General features: G+C 38.1%; 1 protein-coding gene across 1 annotated transcript in view; it reads left to right on the forward strand.

Moving 5' to 3' along the window:
• Nucleotides 1-373: 373 nt before the first annotated feature.
• LOC130233567 (runt-related transcription factor 1-like) overlaps nt 374-16,106 on the forward strand; it is a 35,441-nt gene continuing 19,708 nt past the window's right edge. The window contains exons 1-3 of the mRNA XM_056463675.1: nt 374-599; nt 9,171-9,427; nt 12,365-12,521. Of these exons, the coding sequence (XP_056319650.1) occupies nt 572-599; nt 9,171-9,427; nt 12,365-12,521 (442 nt within the window). The 5' untranslated portion in view covers nt 374-571. The remainder of the gene's footprint in view (nt 600-9,170; nt 9,428-12,364; nt 12,522-16,106) is intronic.

Consider the following 16,106-nt stretch of genomic DNA (forward strand, 5'->3'; position numbering starts at 1 on the left):
AATGACTGGATAATTAAATAAATAATTCCCGTTAACTTCACGCCGCAGCTGTATCCCTTCTAGCAACAACCACGCGCGAGGAATTCCATTGACTGCTCAGACCCCTTTCTCCCCCCCAGTTCGGTCTGATCTCTGATTGGTCGAGCCCATCGATGTCTGTCATCACTGTCCAATGAAAGCGCTCGAGAGGGCTGGCGTATGCAAATTAGCTCTCTTGGCTGGCGTTCCTGCGCTGCCCATTGCCAGTAAAAGCGCGTCGCTGCCGGAGATTCATTCACAGCGCATCATCTGATCCAGGAACAGCACTTTCCCTCACTGGTGTTTCTCTGTTTTTAGTCTTTTTAACTCAGCTAGTCCTTTGTAGTCAGCTAAAGAAAGCGAAAGTGTTTGCGTCAGGTGCGCGCTCTAACTTTCTAAAGGATACGCGCGTGGCCGATGATGATTTCTGCTGAAAGAGGAACAGCATCTGCGTAAAAACTGATCTGAGTTCAGCTCACTTCACACCGAACAGCAGGCTTTTTAAGAGCTGTGGATCCCCATCCCGAAACTCACGGAGACAAAAACATACCAAATGGTTTTTCTTTGGGACGCCAAATACGGTAAGAGCGCTTCTCAAATCGGGACAGTGACTCGCGCGTTCACGGGACTATTTTTACGCGTCATGTTTCATCATGTCTGAATGTTTATTACAGTTACTAATCACTGAAACCTGTAACCTCAACCTTAATAATGATGCTAATGCGACGTCAAAACTGAAATTAAGTTCTGTCTGCGTATTAGTGAACTGCACAGTAAATGAAACCTGTAACCTCCACCGTAATATTGATGCTAATGGGACACTCGTGTAAGTCAAAAATCTGTTTACGTAAAAAAAGCAGGTTCAGTTTAGTATTGTTTGCTTATTATTGAACTGTGCAGAGAATTAAACATGTAACCTCAACCTTAATAATGATGCCATGATTCATACAGGTACATGTACATAAGGAAAAGTGTAGTTCTCTTTGCGTATTATTGAACTGCACAGAAAATGCCAGAATATTAGTGTGCAAAATGATTAAGAAAATAGTTCAAAATTAGTATTAAAGTATAATTAGAAACGAGGAAAATTAATTAATAAATGCATGGACTAAGTTAAAAGAGTTATTAAAATGGATATATAATGTATTACTCTGAAAATGCATTACAACCTCAGTTTTTTTACATAAGTATATAATTTTCATGATAAACTTGTTAAAATTCCTGAAATAAATAAGTGATTGTGATATTACTGTTAGTGAGGTTTTTTTTATTTATCTACAACCCCTAAAATACCTCAATAATAACTAAAAACTAAACTAGAAATACTAAAATAATCTCAAACTGTCCCAAAGTTTATTAAAAATGATTAAACAATATATATATTTATGATATGTATAATTTATAAATATGATTTTTATTTATATATATATATAATTTTTGTAAGTATTGTGATCAGTGTCAGTGTGGATGGTAAACAAAATGCCTTGTCACGACAGAAGAAAGCCATGAAACAGAACTGGCATGAAAGATGATATTTTCATCAATTTTATTTATTTATTTATGTATTTTCGTAAATACCGTAGGCTATTACATTTCAACCTTTTAATAGAAACTGGTTTTATTCAGGTCAAAAGAACATCCTGAACCGCATATATTATGTTACATGTGAAGTAGTTTTTACTTTAAATAAAAACGTAGCTCAAGTGTTTATTAATAAGACACTTTTAAATAAAACGTGAAATTGTGTGACAGATGTGTGTGTGTTTAGAACAATATCATATAATAAAAGATGTGTATATTTAAGTCTTTGTATCATTAAAAAAATGACATTTGCTGCTTGTTCAAACTGCTTATTTATAATGAGTTGAAGCAACACAATTCTTGATTTTTTTTTTTTTTTGAGGGGGGCAACTTAATTGTTTTATGTTCAATCCACTTAAATTTGTAAAAAAAAATGTATGCATGTATATATATATATATATATATATATATATATATATATATATATATGGTAATAATAATAATGCCAGAAAAAATAAGAATAATAATGCTGATGATGTTGATGCCAATAAACAAAAAAAGTTGACAGGATCAACTTCCAAGAAATGAAAATATATAAATAAATAAATTCAATATAATAATTAGCTTATCAAAATATACATAAATATATAATAATAATAATGAGAATGTCAATAAACAAAAAAAGCTGACTCAATATATAAAGAAAAACAAATTCAATCAAAAATTAAATGAACTTAATCGAGGAATGTGAAGGAATTGTATAAAACCCTCCATTTATTTACAGTATGTTCACCTGAAAATAGTGATTTTTAGTTGAAATATTTTTATTATTAGATATTAAGAGGTCATTCACTTGTAAATACTAATTTGTTTTTTAAATACAAGCATAAAACTTGCATTTTCGCAATTAGACATTAAAAACAAAAGAAAAAACAAGCAACAGTCATTAAAATATTAATTAAACAAAATGATTTCCCCCAGCCAACAACCCACCTGAAAAGAGTGATTTTTATAGCTGTGATATTTCTGTTGCTCTCCTGAATTTCTGCAAATGCACGTCTGCCGCTTTTCCACACCTCATCTCCCTCACACCAACCAGCCATCAACAAACTCCACTTTTAGCCTGATGTAGTGGCTGTGTTTATATTGGGCTGTGTGTTTGGAGGGAGCGCAGGTTTTGGAGACGGGTTTTAACCGCACTCATGTGGCATCGATTGTGGTCGGCCGAATAACCGCGGGCCGCTGCGCTGTCTGGCGCTTTTAATGCTCTTTTTGCCTGTTTTTTTCTCTGCACGGAAGTCCTCCACCGCGGTAACAGCACCGGAAAAACTATCCTTAAAAACATAGTGCATTATGTGCATGAGCAAAACAGATTTTCTATAACCAAAGCGTGCTGTGAGCATGAGAAATAGTGACAATAGTGCTAAAAGAGTGATGTGAAGTGAATGAAATAATGAGGCGTGTAAAAGAAGGGTACTGTTGTGGTTTTACTATGATTGAATAGTGCTTTCTGGCCCAATTTAATGTAAAATTGCATTGAAAGTGTAAAATAATAATGCTGAAAATGTAGAAAACTGCTGAGCAATGCAAGTCATTGATGCCAGTGATTGCAAACGTAACCTTATTTCAGTGCTAGTTCAATCTGTTAAAATATAGAAGTAACATTATAAGCTTTTACTTTGCTTTTACTGTGATTGAGTAGCGCTTTCTGGCCCAATGTGACTGAACATTGCATTTAAAGTGTAAGATAATGTTGAATATGTCGTTCAATTTACTAGAACTAGTTAGTTTGCATAGAAAACTGCTGAGCAAAACAAGATGTTGCCAGAGATTGCAAATATACTCTTGTTTTAGTATTGAATCTATGCATTAAAATGTATATATTTTTAACTATCTTATATGTCTGTTTTGCAGAAGTAACATTGTAAGCTTTTCTTGCTTTTACTACGATTAAGTAGTGCTTTCTGGCCCAATGTGATTGAAAATTGCATTGAAAGTAGACTAATAATGTTAATAATAAGTAAGATGATAATAGTGAATACATTAATTTTACTAGAGCTAATTATTTAACATAGAAAACTGCTGAGCGATCGAAACGTTGCCAGAGATTGCACATTTAATCTTGCTTTAGTACTGGATCTATGCATTAAAATATATATATATTTGAAATATGTTTTGCAGAAGTATGTTGTAAGTTTTTCTTGCTTTTACTATGATTGAGTAGTCCTTTCTGGCCCAATGTGTTTGAAAATTGCTTTGAAAGTAAGATAATAATGTTGTAATATAATAATTAGTAAGATAATAATGTTGAATACGTCGTTCATTTTACCAAAACTGATTATTTTGCATAGAAAACTGCTGAGCAATACAAGACGTTGCCAGAGATTGCACATTTCATCTTATTTTAGTACTGGATCTAATAATTAAAATGTCTTATATGAATGTTTTAAGTAACATTGTATGTTTTATTCGTGCTTTTTATTTTGTGCATGCTTTTTCTTGCTTTCATTATGATTGAGTAGCGCTTTCTGGCCCAATGCGATTGAAAATTGCATTGAAAGTAAGATAATAATGTTGTAATATAATAATAAGTAAGATAATAATGTTGAATATGTTATTGATTTTACTAGAACTAATTATTTACTATAATTATTGCCAGAGATTGCAAATTTACTCTTGTTTTAGTTGTGAATCTATGCATTAAAATGTAGATATTTTTAACTATCTTATATGTATGTTTTGCAGAAGTAACATTGTAAGTTTTTTAGCTTATTTTAGTACTGGATCTATGCATTAAAATGTCTTATATGAATGTTTTAAGTAACATTGTATATGTTTTTCATGCTTTTTATTTTGTGCATGCTTTTACTTGCTTTTATTACGATTGAGTAGCGCTTTCTGGCCCAATGCGATTGAAAATTTCATTGAAAGTAAGATAATAATGTTTTAATATAATAATTAGTAAGATAATAATGTTGAATACGTCGCTCATTTTACTAGAACTAATTATTTACTATAACTGTAATTATTGCCAGAGATTGCAAATTTACTCTTGTTTTAGTATTGAATCCATGCATTAAAATGTAGATATTTTTAACTATCTTATATTTATGTTTAACATTGTAAGTTTTTCTAGCTTTTACTATGATTGAGTAGTGCTTTCTGGCCCAATTTGATTGAAAACTGCATTGAAAGTAAGACAATAATTTTATAATATAATAATAAGTAAGATAATAATGTTGAATACGTCGTTCATTTTACTAGAACTAATTATTTTGCATAGAGAGCTGCTGAGCGATACAAGATGTTGCCAGAGATTGCACATTTCATCTTGTTTTAGTACTGGATCTAATAATTAAAATGTTTTTTATTATTATATTTATGTTTGCTGAAGTAACATTGCAAGCTTTTCTTGCTTTTACTACAGTTCTTGCAGTGTTTTAGAGTATATTTATTAATAAATCGCTGGAAGAGAATAATTTATTTGAATGAAGAAGAGCAATGCAACAATCAAACAAATGAAAGTGAATTATGGGTTTGTATGCAATGTAAATGTTAAAGCGCTCATGCATTACAGTGCTTTTACTGTGGTGAAGTAGTGTTTTACTGTTCTAAATACAAGCAAATGTGTTATATTGTTTGCCCTATATAAGATTAAAGTTTGACAAATAAAACCTTTTACTAGGAGTAATAATTCTGCATAGTAATACGGTGTCTGTTTTTGATTATGGGATATTCTCTATATGAAATATACATAAAAAATAATACAGTGTCTATCAATGCAAAAACTTTGTTCATTTGCGAGCATCTAAATATATATTTAGGCCCTGATCGTAGTGGTATTAAATGCTCAGTGATATTGTGTTATTGTATGAGATTCTGCTTTAAAAGCCTACACATAACCTAAACCTGAGTTATTAAGTTATTCAGTAAGGTAAGAGTTCAGTAATGTCCTGCTTTAATCAGAAATTTGATGTTTAAGTTGTAATTGTGGGTGGCATGGTGGCTCAATGGTTAGCATTGTGGCCTCACAGCAAGAAAGTTGCTGGTTTGAGTCTCGGCTGGGTCGGTTGGCATTTCTGAGTTGGCGGGGGTTTCCTCCGGGTGCTCCGGTTTCCCCACAGTCCAAACGCATGCGCTATAGGGGAATTGATTAACTTAATTGGCCGTTGTGTGTGTGAATGAGTGTGTTTGGGTGTTTCCCAGTACTGGGTTGCAGTTGGAAAGACATCCGTTGTGTAAAACATATGCTGAAATAGTTTGCGGTTCATTCCGCTGTGGCGACCCCTGAAATAGAGGCTAAGCCGAAGGAAAATGAATAAATGAAAAAATTTTCGTCACACACAACGTCATACACATACAAAATGTAGTGACATGCTTGTGACCTTAAAATAATAATAATAACAATAATGAAGGGATGAATGTTAAACAGAAACATAGACGTGTTTTTAATAAAGTGCCTGGAGCATAAGAGAGCCAGCAGTGTATCCTACAGGTGGTCACTCACCTGTGGAGTACACTAAAACTACACAATATATGTCCAGGGTGTGTTCATAAATGTGCAAGAGGGTCCAGTGGGTGTGCAAAGTGCATGTACAGTTGAAGTCAGAATTATTACCCCTCCTGTATATATTATTTACCCAATTTCTGTTTAACAGAGAGCAGATTTTGTTCAACACATTTCATGAAGTTTAATATTACACTAATTTCGAGAGGAGCATGTGCTCATGATTGACCCAGCTGGTCCACATTAGCTAATCATGATCCTCCAATCAAAGGATCCCAAGTCACTATATATATCCTCATTTCCTCTCTACAACTATCTTCGTCTGGAAGAAACCCCCCTCCTCCCCTTCTTCCACCTTTATCCAGAATGGGCGGCACGGTGGCCCAGTGACTAGCACTGTTGCCTCACAGCAAGAATACCAATGGCGTTGGGTCTTCACTAGGCCATCTGGTATTTCTGTGCGGAGTTTGCATGTTCTTCCCAAAGCCTAAATCTTTTTTCTAATGTCTTACTCTCATGAAGTTCACCTTGGCCTCAGCAGCGGGGGAGTTTCAGATCGACCTGAGCTCAGTCTCCCCTCGCCCTGTGAAAGGAGGGAGCCCTGGGCTCGAGGATACCTTGAGCTCAGGGCTCTCTCCCAGGACAGCACGCTAAACAAGCTACGTATAAATCGTGAGCTAAGTGTGAACACTTGAATTTTTTTTAATAATAATTTTTTAGGGGTTTTCCCCTTTATTATGATAGGACAGTAGAGATTTCAGACAGGAAAGCATTGGGAGCAGAGAGAAGGGAAAGATCGGCAAAGGACCTCGAGCCAGGAATCAAACTCGGGTCGCCGTGAGCACGTCAGTGCTATATGTCAGCCTACAATACCACTAGGCTATTGGCGCCGACTGTTCAACACATTACTAAATGATAGTTTTAATAACTCATCTCTAATAACTGATTTCTTTTCTCTTTGCCATGATGACAGTAAATAATATTAGACTAGATATTCTTCAAGACAGCTTAAAGTGACATTTAAAGGCTTAACTAGGGTAATTAGGGTAAAGTTATGCCGAGTTCAGACTGCAGGATTTTTAAAGTAGCCATGTCACAGATGTTTTCACACTGCATGACTATCTGGGTTAGCGTTCCGTCGTGCTGTGTTTACACTGCGAGATGGATCTGCGACAGGAGGTTTCCACACTTCATGATTTTAAAATAGGAAGAATCGCCGGCAACTTTTGTCCAAACTACGTATCACAACCGAACACGCGAGAAGTGACATGGCAACAACGCGAGGTAACATAGTATGTATTTTATTATCAACTACAAAATAAGATTGAAGCCTTTAGTGGGGTGGAAAATGTACTTCTTTTTTCTTTTTGACCCGGTTGTGGTATTGCTCAGATGACACGTCAAACAGACACTGATGCTCCTGCCAAATTTCCAATCGTTTTTCCTCCATTTCTTGGGTCCAAATAAACTGATAACGAGCGCTTTTAACACCCCCCCTCAATCAGAACACATTCACATGGCATGATTTGAATCGCCAACAGCTCCAGATATTTAGCACGCCAAATATCTCATCTGCGATTCTCTCAGATCGCGTCTATGATCATTTATGCTGTGTGATTGTTACTCGCGTGCACGAGCATAGATTTGTCTGTGAGTTCAGGCATTTGTCTGGGATTTATAAAAACCTGTCTTCGAGTCAAAATCGGGGCTAAAATCATGCAGTCTGAACTTACATTTACATTTAGTCATTTAGCAGACGCTTTTATCCAAAGCGACTTATAAATGAGGACAAGGAAGCAATTGACACAACTATAGGAGCAGCAGTGAACAAGTGCTATAGACAAGTTTCAGGTGTGTAAAGTCTAAGAAGCAAAGCATTAGTAATGTAAGTGTTTTTTTTTTTTGAGAGAGAGAGAGAGAGAGAGTACAGTTAGTGGTATAGCCAAAGAGGCAGTTGCAGATTTGGAAGGAAAGTGGAGACTAAACAGTTGAGTTTTTAGTCGTTTCTTGAAGACAGCAAGTGACTCTGCTGTTCTGATGTAGTTAGGGAGTTCATTCCACCAACTGGGCAGATTGAATGCGAGAGTTCGGGAAAGTGATTTCTTCCCTCTTAGGGATGGAACCACGAGGCGACGTTCATTCACAGAACGCAAGTTTCTGGAGGGCACATATATCTGCAGAAGTGAGAGCAGATATGAAGGAGCAAAGCCAGAGGTCGCTTTGTAAGCAAACATCAGAGCTTTGAATTTAATGTGAGCAGCAACTGGCAGCCAGTGCAAACGGGTGAGTAGAGGAGTGACATGTGCTCTTTTGGGTTCATCAAACACCACTCGTGCTGCTGCGTTCTGAAGCAGCTGAAGAGGTTTGATAGAGTTAGCTGGAAGCCCGGCTAGTAGAGAGTTGCAATAATCCAGTTTGGAGAGGACAAGAGCTTGAACAATGAGTTGAGCTGTATGTTCAGATAGGAAGGGTCGGACCTTTCTGATGTTATAGAGTGTGAATCTGCAAGATCGAGCAGTTCTAGAAATGTGCTCAGAGAAGTTCAGTTGGTCATCAATCGTTACTTCAAGGCTTTTTACCATTTTGGATGCAGTAATGGTTGCCCCATCCATCTGGATTGAAAAGTTATGGTGTAGAGTCGGGTTGGCAGAAACTTCAAGCATTTCCGTTTTCGTGAGGTTAAGCTGAAGATCTTGGCATCATGGCATTAGGGTAATCAGGCAAGTCATTGTATAACAGTGGTTTGTTCTGGAGACAATCCAAAACAAAATTAGCTTAAAGGGGCTAATAATATTGACCTTAAAATGGCTTTAAAACAATTAAGAACTGCTTTTATTCTAGCCGAAATAAAACAAATAAGATTTTCTCCAGAAGAAAAAATATTATCAGACATACTGTGAAAAATTCCTTGATTTGTTAAACATCATTTGGGCACTACTTTTTTTTAAAATCACAGGAGGACTAATAATTTAACCATATTTGCCCATTAATTCAACTGTAAGTGTTTGCAAAATGAAGTATTTCAGTCTTGTGTGTTGCTCTGTATCTCCAGCAGAAAGAAGCTTTTCCTCAGTCTCTCTGTGTTAGCCTTCAGTAAACAAACGCACTTTTAATTGTGTTTCAGAACCTGCGCCCGGGCGACGCTTCACGCCTCCCTCCACCACCCTGAGCTCGGGGAAGATGAGCGAGGGTTTGCCGCTGGGCGCTCAGGAGAGCAGCGGCGCCGCCCTGATGGGTAAACTGCGCATGGCGGACCGCAGCATGGTGGAGGTGCTGTCAGAAAACCCGGGGGAACTGGTGCGCACCGACAGCCCAAACTTCCTCTGCTCCGTCCTGCCGACACACTGGCGCTGCAACAAGACCCTGCCCATCGCCTTCAAGGTACCAGATCACAGAACTTGGTTTTATATGTAATATTTTTGGGCAGCTTGGTTGCTCATTGATTAGCACTGTCGCAGCAAGAAGGTCGCTGGTTCGAGTCCCGGCTGGGTCAGTTGGCGTTTCCGTGTGGAGTTTGCATGTTCTCCCTATGTTGGCGTGGGTTTCCTCCGGGTGCTCACAGTCCAAACACATGCACTATAGGGGAATTGATTAACTAAATTGGCCGTAGTGTATAAGTGTGTGTGTGTGTGTGTGTGTGTGTGTGTGTGTGTATAGTGTGTATGGGTGTTTCCTAGTACTGGGTTGCAGCTGGAAGGCCATCCGCTGTTTAAAGCAAATGTTAGAATAGTTGGCGGTTCATTCCACTGTGGCCACCCCTGATGAATAAAGGGACAGAAAATGAATGAATGAATAGTTCTATGACCCATTGTCAATTACTCCTAACATAACAGTGACTGTAGTTGATTCATTTGTGCAGTTCTTCTAAAGTTGAAGGACATTTTAAAGTCTCACCATCTCCTTTTTTATCCTCATAGCATGAATCAAGCTAGTGGTTTGTAGGGAAGCATCAGTAATTGTTGTTAATGTCCTTTCGTCACATGCGACCGACCGCATTATCTTTCATCATCTTCTTCTTCCACATTTGGCAAATGACGGCATAAAAGTGAAGCACTCTGTGTTGTCAAAGCCAGCCGTGTGTGTGTGTGTGTGTGTGTGTGTGTGTGTGTGAGAGAGCTGAAGAATGAGCTGACATTTACAGTTAATATGCAAATCAGCTCCTCATTTAGTTTAGATGTGCAGATAATTGCACAAGTGGACGTGACGCAGGACAGTAAAGAGGATTTGAATGTTGTTTGGCTTTCAGCGTCTGTCCAAAGTTTCTGCTTAATAATAAAGGCAGAATATACTGTATGTGTGTTTAATCAAGTCGAGGATGATGATAACGACATGAAAACACACATCAATTATTATCAAGAAAAGTGCTGCGTGTTCAAGCGACTTATTTAGAATGAGCTGAATCAACACATTTCTTGAGGATTTAGGGAGGAGCAGCTTAATTGTTTTATGTTCAATCCATTTCAATTTGTAAAAACTTGTGAGTTAACTTAATTCCTTTATGTTGTCCCAACACAAATCCATTGTGTGGAACCCAGCATTAGTAATCTGAGTGTTTTATTTGATGAAGATTAAATAATCATACAAGGAGAGTAAGGAAAATTACAATGATACCGAACGGTTTTATTTCAAATCTGATGTTTTTGAAATAAATGATTAATTCTAGGATCCAGAAAATACAATACATCATGGGCTTCACAAAAATATGAAGCTGCAGAGTTGTCAGGAATAATTGGAATAATATTTTACAGTAATATTTCACTATGGGGCAGTCTATCTGGTCAAATAAATGCACCTTTACATATTTAAATTATATTTACAGTAATATTTCACTGTCTATCTGATCAAATAATGCACATTTACAGATTTAAAGTATGTTTTACAGTAATATTTCACTGTCTATCTGATCAAATAATGCACATTTACAGATTTAAAGTATGTTTTACAGTAATATTTCACTGTCTATCTGATCAAATAAATGCACCTTTACATATTTAAATGATATTTTACAGTAATATTTCACTGTCTATCTGATTAAATATATGCACAGTAATATTTCACTTTTGAGCAATCTATCTGATCAAATAATGCACATTTGCATATTTAAAGTATATTTTTCAGTAGTATTTCACTATGGGGCAGTCTAGCTGGTGAAATGAATGCACATTTGCATATTTAAATTATATTTACAGTAATATTTCACTGTCTATCTGATCAAATAATGCACATTTACAGATTTAAAGTATGTTTTACAGTATATTTTACAATCTATCTAATCAAGTGAATGCACATTTGCGTATTTAAATGATATTTTACAGTAATATTTCACTGTCTGGTCAAATAATGCACATTTACAGATTTAAAGTATGTTTAAAGTATGTTTTACAGTATAATTACAATCTATCTGATCAAATAAATGCACATTTACATATTTAAATTATATTTTACAGTAATATTTAACTGTCTACCTGATCAAATAAATGCACATTAATATTTCACTTTTGGGCAATCTACCTGATCAAATAAATGCACATTTGCATATTTAATTGATATTATTCAGTAATATTTCACTGTCTATCTGATTAAATAATGCACATTTGCATATTTAAATGATATTATTCAGTATTATTTCACTGTCTGATCAAACAAATGCTCATTTACAGATTTAAAGTATGTTTTACAGTATATTTTACAATCTATCTGATTAAATAATGCTCATTTGCATATTTAAATGATATTATTCAGTAATATTTCACTGTCTGTCTGATCAAATGAATGCACATTTGCATTTTTTTCTATTATACAAATAAATGCTGATGTCTTCTTATTCATTATTCATTCTACTTTCATACCTACACCATTTTCTGATAATAATTTGTAGCATAAATAATGCTGATAATAATTGATGCAGTTAATAGACTCTTTTCATAAGACTGCCATGATGCTCATCAGCATCTGAACTTCTGGAAAGTTTTTAATATCTAGAGTTTTTTTAAACATATGAACATTGATAAGTATTTCTGTATGTATTGTATCATCTATGCATCAAATTACAAAAACGAATGAGCGCTTATGTGAGGTGTGTGTAATGCATTGTCTATGGGGGGCTGTACAGTAAATCTGACGTTATTCTCTCGTCTGGCTGCCGTTATCAGTCTCACACTATTGTTTTCCGCCTTCTGAATGTCTTGATCACACCATCCTGGAGTTTCTCTGTCATTATTTCAGCTAATAGGACTGTAAAGAAGTGATTTGTTGTGTTTTCCCATTCACTGCGCTCTGAGTTTACCAACTATGATGACTTCATTAATTGATTGACAGGTGGTTACCCTTGGCGATATCCCAGACGGAACGCTGGTCACAGTAATGGCGGGAAATGATGAGAATTACTCCGCTGAGCTCCGCAACGCTACAGCCGCCATCAAGAACCAAGTGGCTCGATTCAACGACCTGCGTTTCGTGGGCCGCAGTGGACGAGGTGAGATGCTGAAAATACATAAAAACATCTCAGCTTACCGCTCTTCAGCTAGACATTCACATCAAGAGAAGGAAACACGGTCTATATATTCACCACTGAGCTGTGACAGAGTTATTTTAATGCCAGTATCTGTGTGTGTGCACATGCTGGGTTAAAAGCATTTATACTAGCAAGCTGGCCAATGCTTGATTCTGATTGGCTGATGAACATTCTAAGGAGCCGTTCACACACAGAATGCATCTTTTCTAGTACAATGCACTAATTTTACTTAGTTGTTCTATGTAAACACGCCTTGATGAACGTTATGCTCGCATCTTGCATCTTGCATCTTTTGCAGTGCATCTTTTAAAGTCTGCATGGAATCAAAATGTACTCCTTTTTTAGATGTAAACAGCAGTGCCTCTTGTAAATGATGTGTCTGTGCACTACTTTATTTTGTTAAATATCATTTGCACTCTTTAATCAAATATCATAACCATCTCGAAACAACAGCTATCAGTTATTTAGGGTGGGGCTTACAGGCATTTGGGGTGGAGCTATCAGTTATTTAGGGTGGAGCTATCAGTTATTTAGAGTAGGGCTTACAGGCATTTAGGGTGGAGCTATCAGTTATTTAGGGTGGAGCTATCAGTTATTTAGGGTGGGAATAACATGCATTTAGGGCAGGGCTATCAGTTATTTAGGGTGGAGCTATCAGTCCTTTAGGGTGGAGCTATCAGTTATTTAGGGTGGGGCTTACAGGCATTTAGGGCAGAGCTATCAGTTATTTAGGGTGGGGCTAACAGGCATTTAGGGCAGAGCTATCAGTTATTTAGGGTGGAGCTATCAGTCCTTTAGGGTGGGGCTAACAGGCATTTAGGGCAGAGCTATCAGTTATTTAGGGTGGAGCTATCAGTCCTTTAGGGTGGGGCTAACAGGCATTTAGGGCAGAGCTATCAGTTATTTAGGGTGGTATTATTGGACCTTTAGGGCAGGGCTATCAGTCTTTTAAGGCGGGGCTATCAGTCATTTAGGGTGGGGCTAACAGTCATTTAGGGTGGAGCTTTCAGTCCTTTAGGGTGGGGCTAACAGGCATTCAGTTATTTAGGGTGGTATTATTGGACCTTTAGGGCAGGGCTATCAGTCTTTTAAGGCGGGGCTATCAGTCATTTAGGGTGGGGCTAACAGTCATTTAGGGTGGAGCTTTCAGTCCTTTAGGGTGGGGCTAACAGGCATTTAGGGCAGAGCTATCAGTTATTTAGGGTGGAGCTATCAGTCCTTTAGGGTGGGGCTAACAGGCATTAAAGGTGGAGCTATCAGTCATTTAGGGTGGGATTATTGGTCCTTTAAGGCAGGGCTATCAGTCTTTTAAACGGTGCTATCAGTCCTTTATGGTGGGGCTAACAGTCATTTAGGGTGGAGCTATCAGTCCTTTAGGGTGGGGCTAACAGTCATTTAGGGCGGGGCTGTCGGTAATTTAGAGTGGAGCTATCAGTCATTTAGGGTGGTATTATTGGACATTTAGGGCAGGGCTATCAGTCTTTTAAGGAGGGGCTATCAGTCATTTAGGGTGGGGCTAACAGTCATTTAGGGTGGAGCTATCAGTCCTTTAAGATGGGGCTAACAGTCAATTAGGGCAGGGCTATCAGTAATTTAGGGTGGAGCTATCAGTCATTCAGGGAGGGATTATTGGTCCTTTAGGGCAGGACTATCAGTCCTTTAAGGTGGTGCAAACAGTCATTTAGGGCAGGGCTATCAGTCATTTAGGGTGGGGCAAACATCCTTTTGGGCGGGGCTATCAGTCTTTTAGGGTCGGATTATTGGTCCTTTAGGGCAGGGCAAACAGTGCTTTAAGGCGGAGCAATCAGTAATTTAGGGCAGTGCTATCAGTCCTTTAAGGCGGGGCTAACAGTCATTTAGGGTGGGGCTATCAATCCTTTAGGGTGGAATTATCGGTCTTTTAGGGCAGGGCTATCAGTCTTTTAAGACGGGCAATCAGGCCTTTAGTGTGGGATTATGGGTCCTTTAGGGCAGGGCCATCTGTCATTTAGGGTAGGATTATTGTCCTTTAGGGTGGGGCTATCAGTAATTTAAGGTGTGTCAAACCGTAATTTAGGGCGGAGCTATCAGGGCGTGTCTTGTTTCTGCTTTTGTCCCTTCGTCCATCTTCCTTCATTTTGTTAGTAACACCCAACTTCCTACGATCCAATCAGTTTACAGGATGAAATCATGCACCGCCCCGCTTTTTTTCCTTTCAGGACTGTTCCAGTTAGATGTATAATCTTAACTTTAGTTTCATGCTGACTTTAAGAGACTGTGTCAAGTTAAAAGAAGTTCAGCTTTTACACGCAGCTCTGCTCATCAATGTTAGTTCTCAAGCAGTGGACCAATCAGAAGAACTTGGAGGCGGGGCAAGCATTACAAGCTTTTGTTTACAGCACCATATTGGCATGACAACCATTTTATTTGATGGCAACTTAGTTTAGGAGGCAATCTTTTTTTAACCATTCCTAAACAATGTATCTTAGCTTTATATTAAATTTTGACCGCAAATGAGGTGTGCAGTTATTTTCAGAAGAAGTAGTCGTGTCAGCATGCCAAAACAAGCTTTACAATCAATCATCAGCTAAGTGTGAGCTCTTGAAATGTCTCAAACACAACATGTGAATAGTGGAGCATCTGTGAAGACCATAGTATAAGCAGAATAATTGACCCCCAGCCATTGAACCATTCAAAAATAATGCACACCCGATCATTTATTCAACCTGTGGGCAATTAATTTACTATAACGTCTCTAATATCTATTTCAAACAAAGCCTCTGTAACCCCGCCAGTCCTACGCCACCCAACCCGCTCTGAGCTGGTATTGAACCAGCGACCTTCCGCATGGGAGTCAGTTGCTCTACCAAGGAGGCTAAAGACCATGGCCACTAGTGTCTGTCGCTAGAGCACCTTTAGGGGTCAGAGGAGTGAGGTTTACCTGCACAGCACTCACTAGCTGGCCTCCGTTACACTCACCCCCGTAAACCTCACTCCCATCTGGGTCACGGCACCAATTTTAACCCCACCAGTCCTACAACACCCAACCCGCTCCGAGCTGGTATCGAACCGGCGCCTTCAGCATGGAAGTCGGTTGCTCTACCGAGGAGGCTAAAGACTATGGCCACTAGTGTCTGTCGCTAGAGCACCTTTGGGGGTCAGAGGAGTGCGGTTTACCTGCACAGCACTCACTAGCTGGCCTCCGTTACACCTCTATATACAGCAGCTATAGTCGTCCTGCTGTTTGATTACTGAATCACTTCTGCGCAGCACCGGAGCGCAGTAATGGTGCCTTGTATTTCAGAATCTCAGCATCTCATAGGAAAACCTGTGCTGGTATTAGTGAATGTGGGAATCATGATGACGGAGCAGTTAGTCAACAGAATGACTGGAAATGACGAGGGGTCCCACAGGGCTCTATTCAAGGCCCGCTGTGATTCTGCTGATATAGCCCTCAGCGCCAACACCAGTGCGTTTAACCTGCATGCCCAGACCTGTGATAAATCTATGAATGTGTACACACTCCTTTGTCCCGCTCTCTCTTTTGTCCGCATCATCATTGGAACA

Source organism: Danio aesculapii, chromosome 1 (genome assembly GCF_903798145.1).
Source record: "Danio aesculapii chromosome 1, fDanAes4.1, whole genome shotgun sequence".
Classification (NCBI taxonomy): domain Eukaryota; kingdom Metazoa; phylum Chordata; class Actinopteri; order Cypriniformes; family Danionidae; genus Danio; species Danio aesculapii.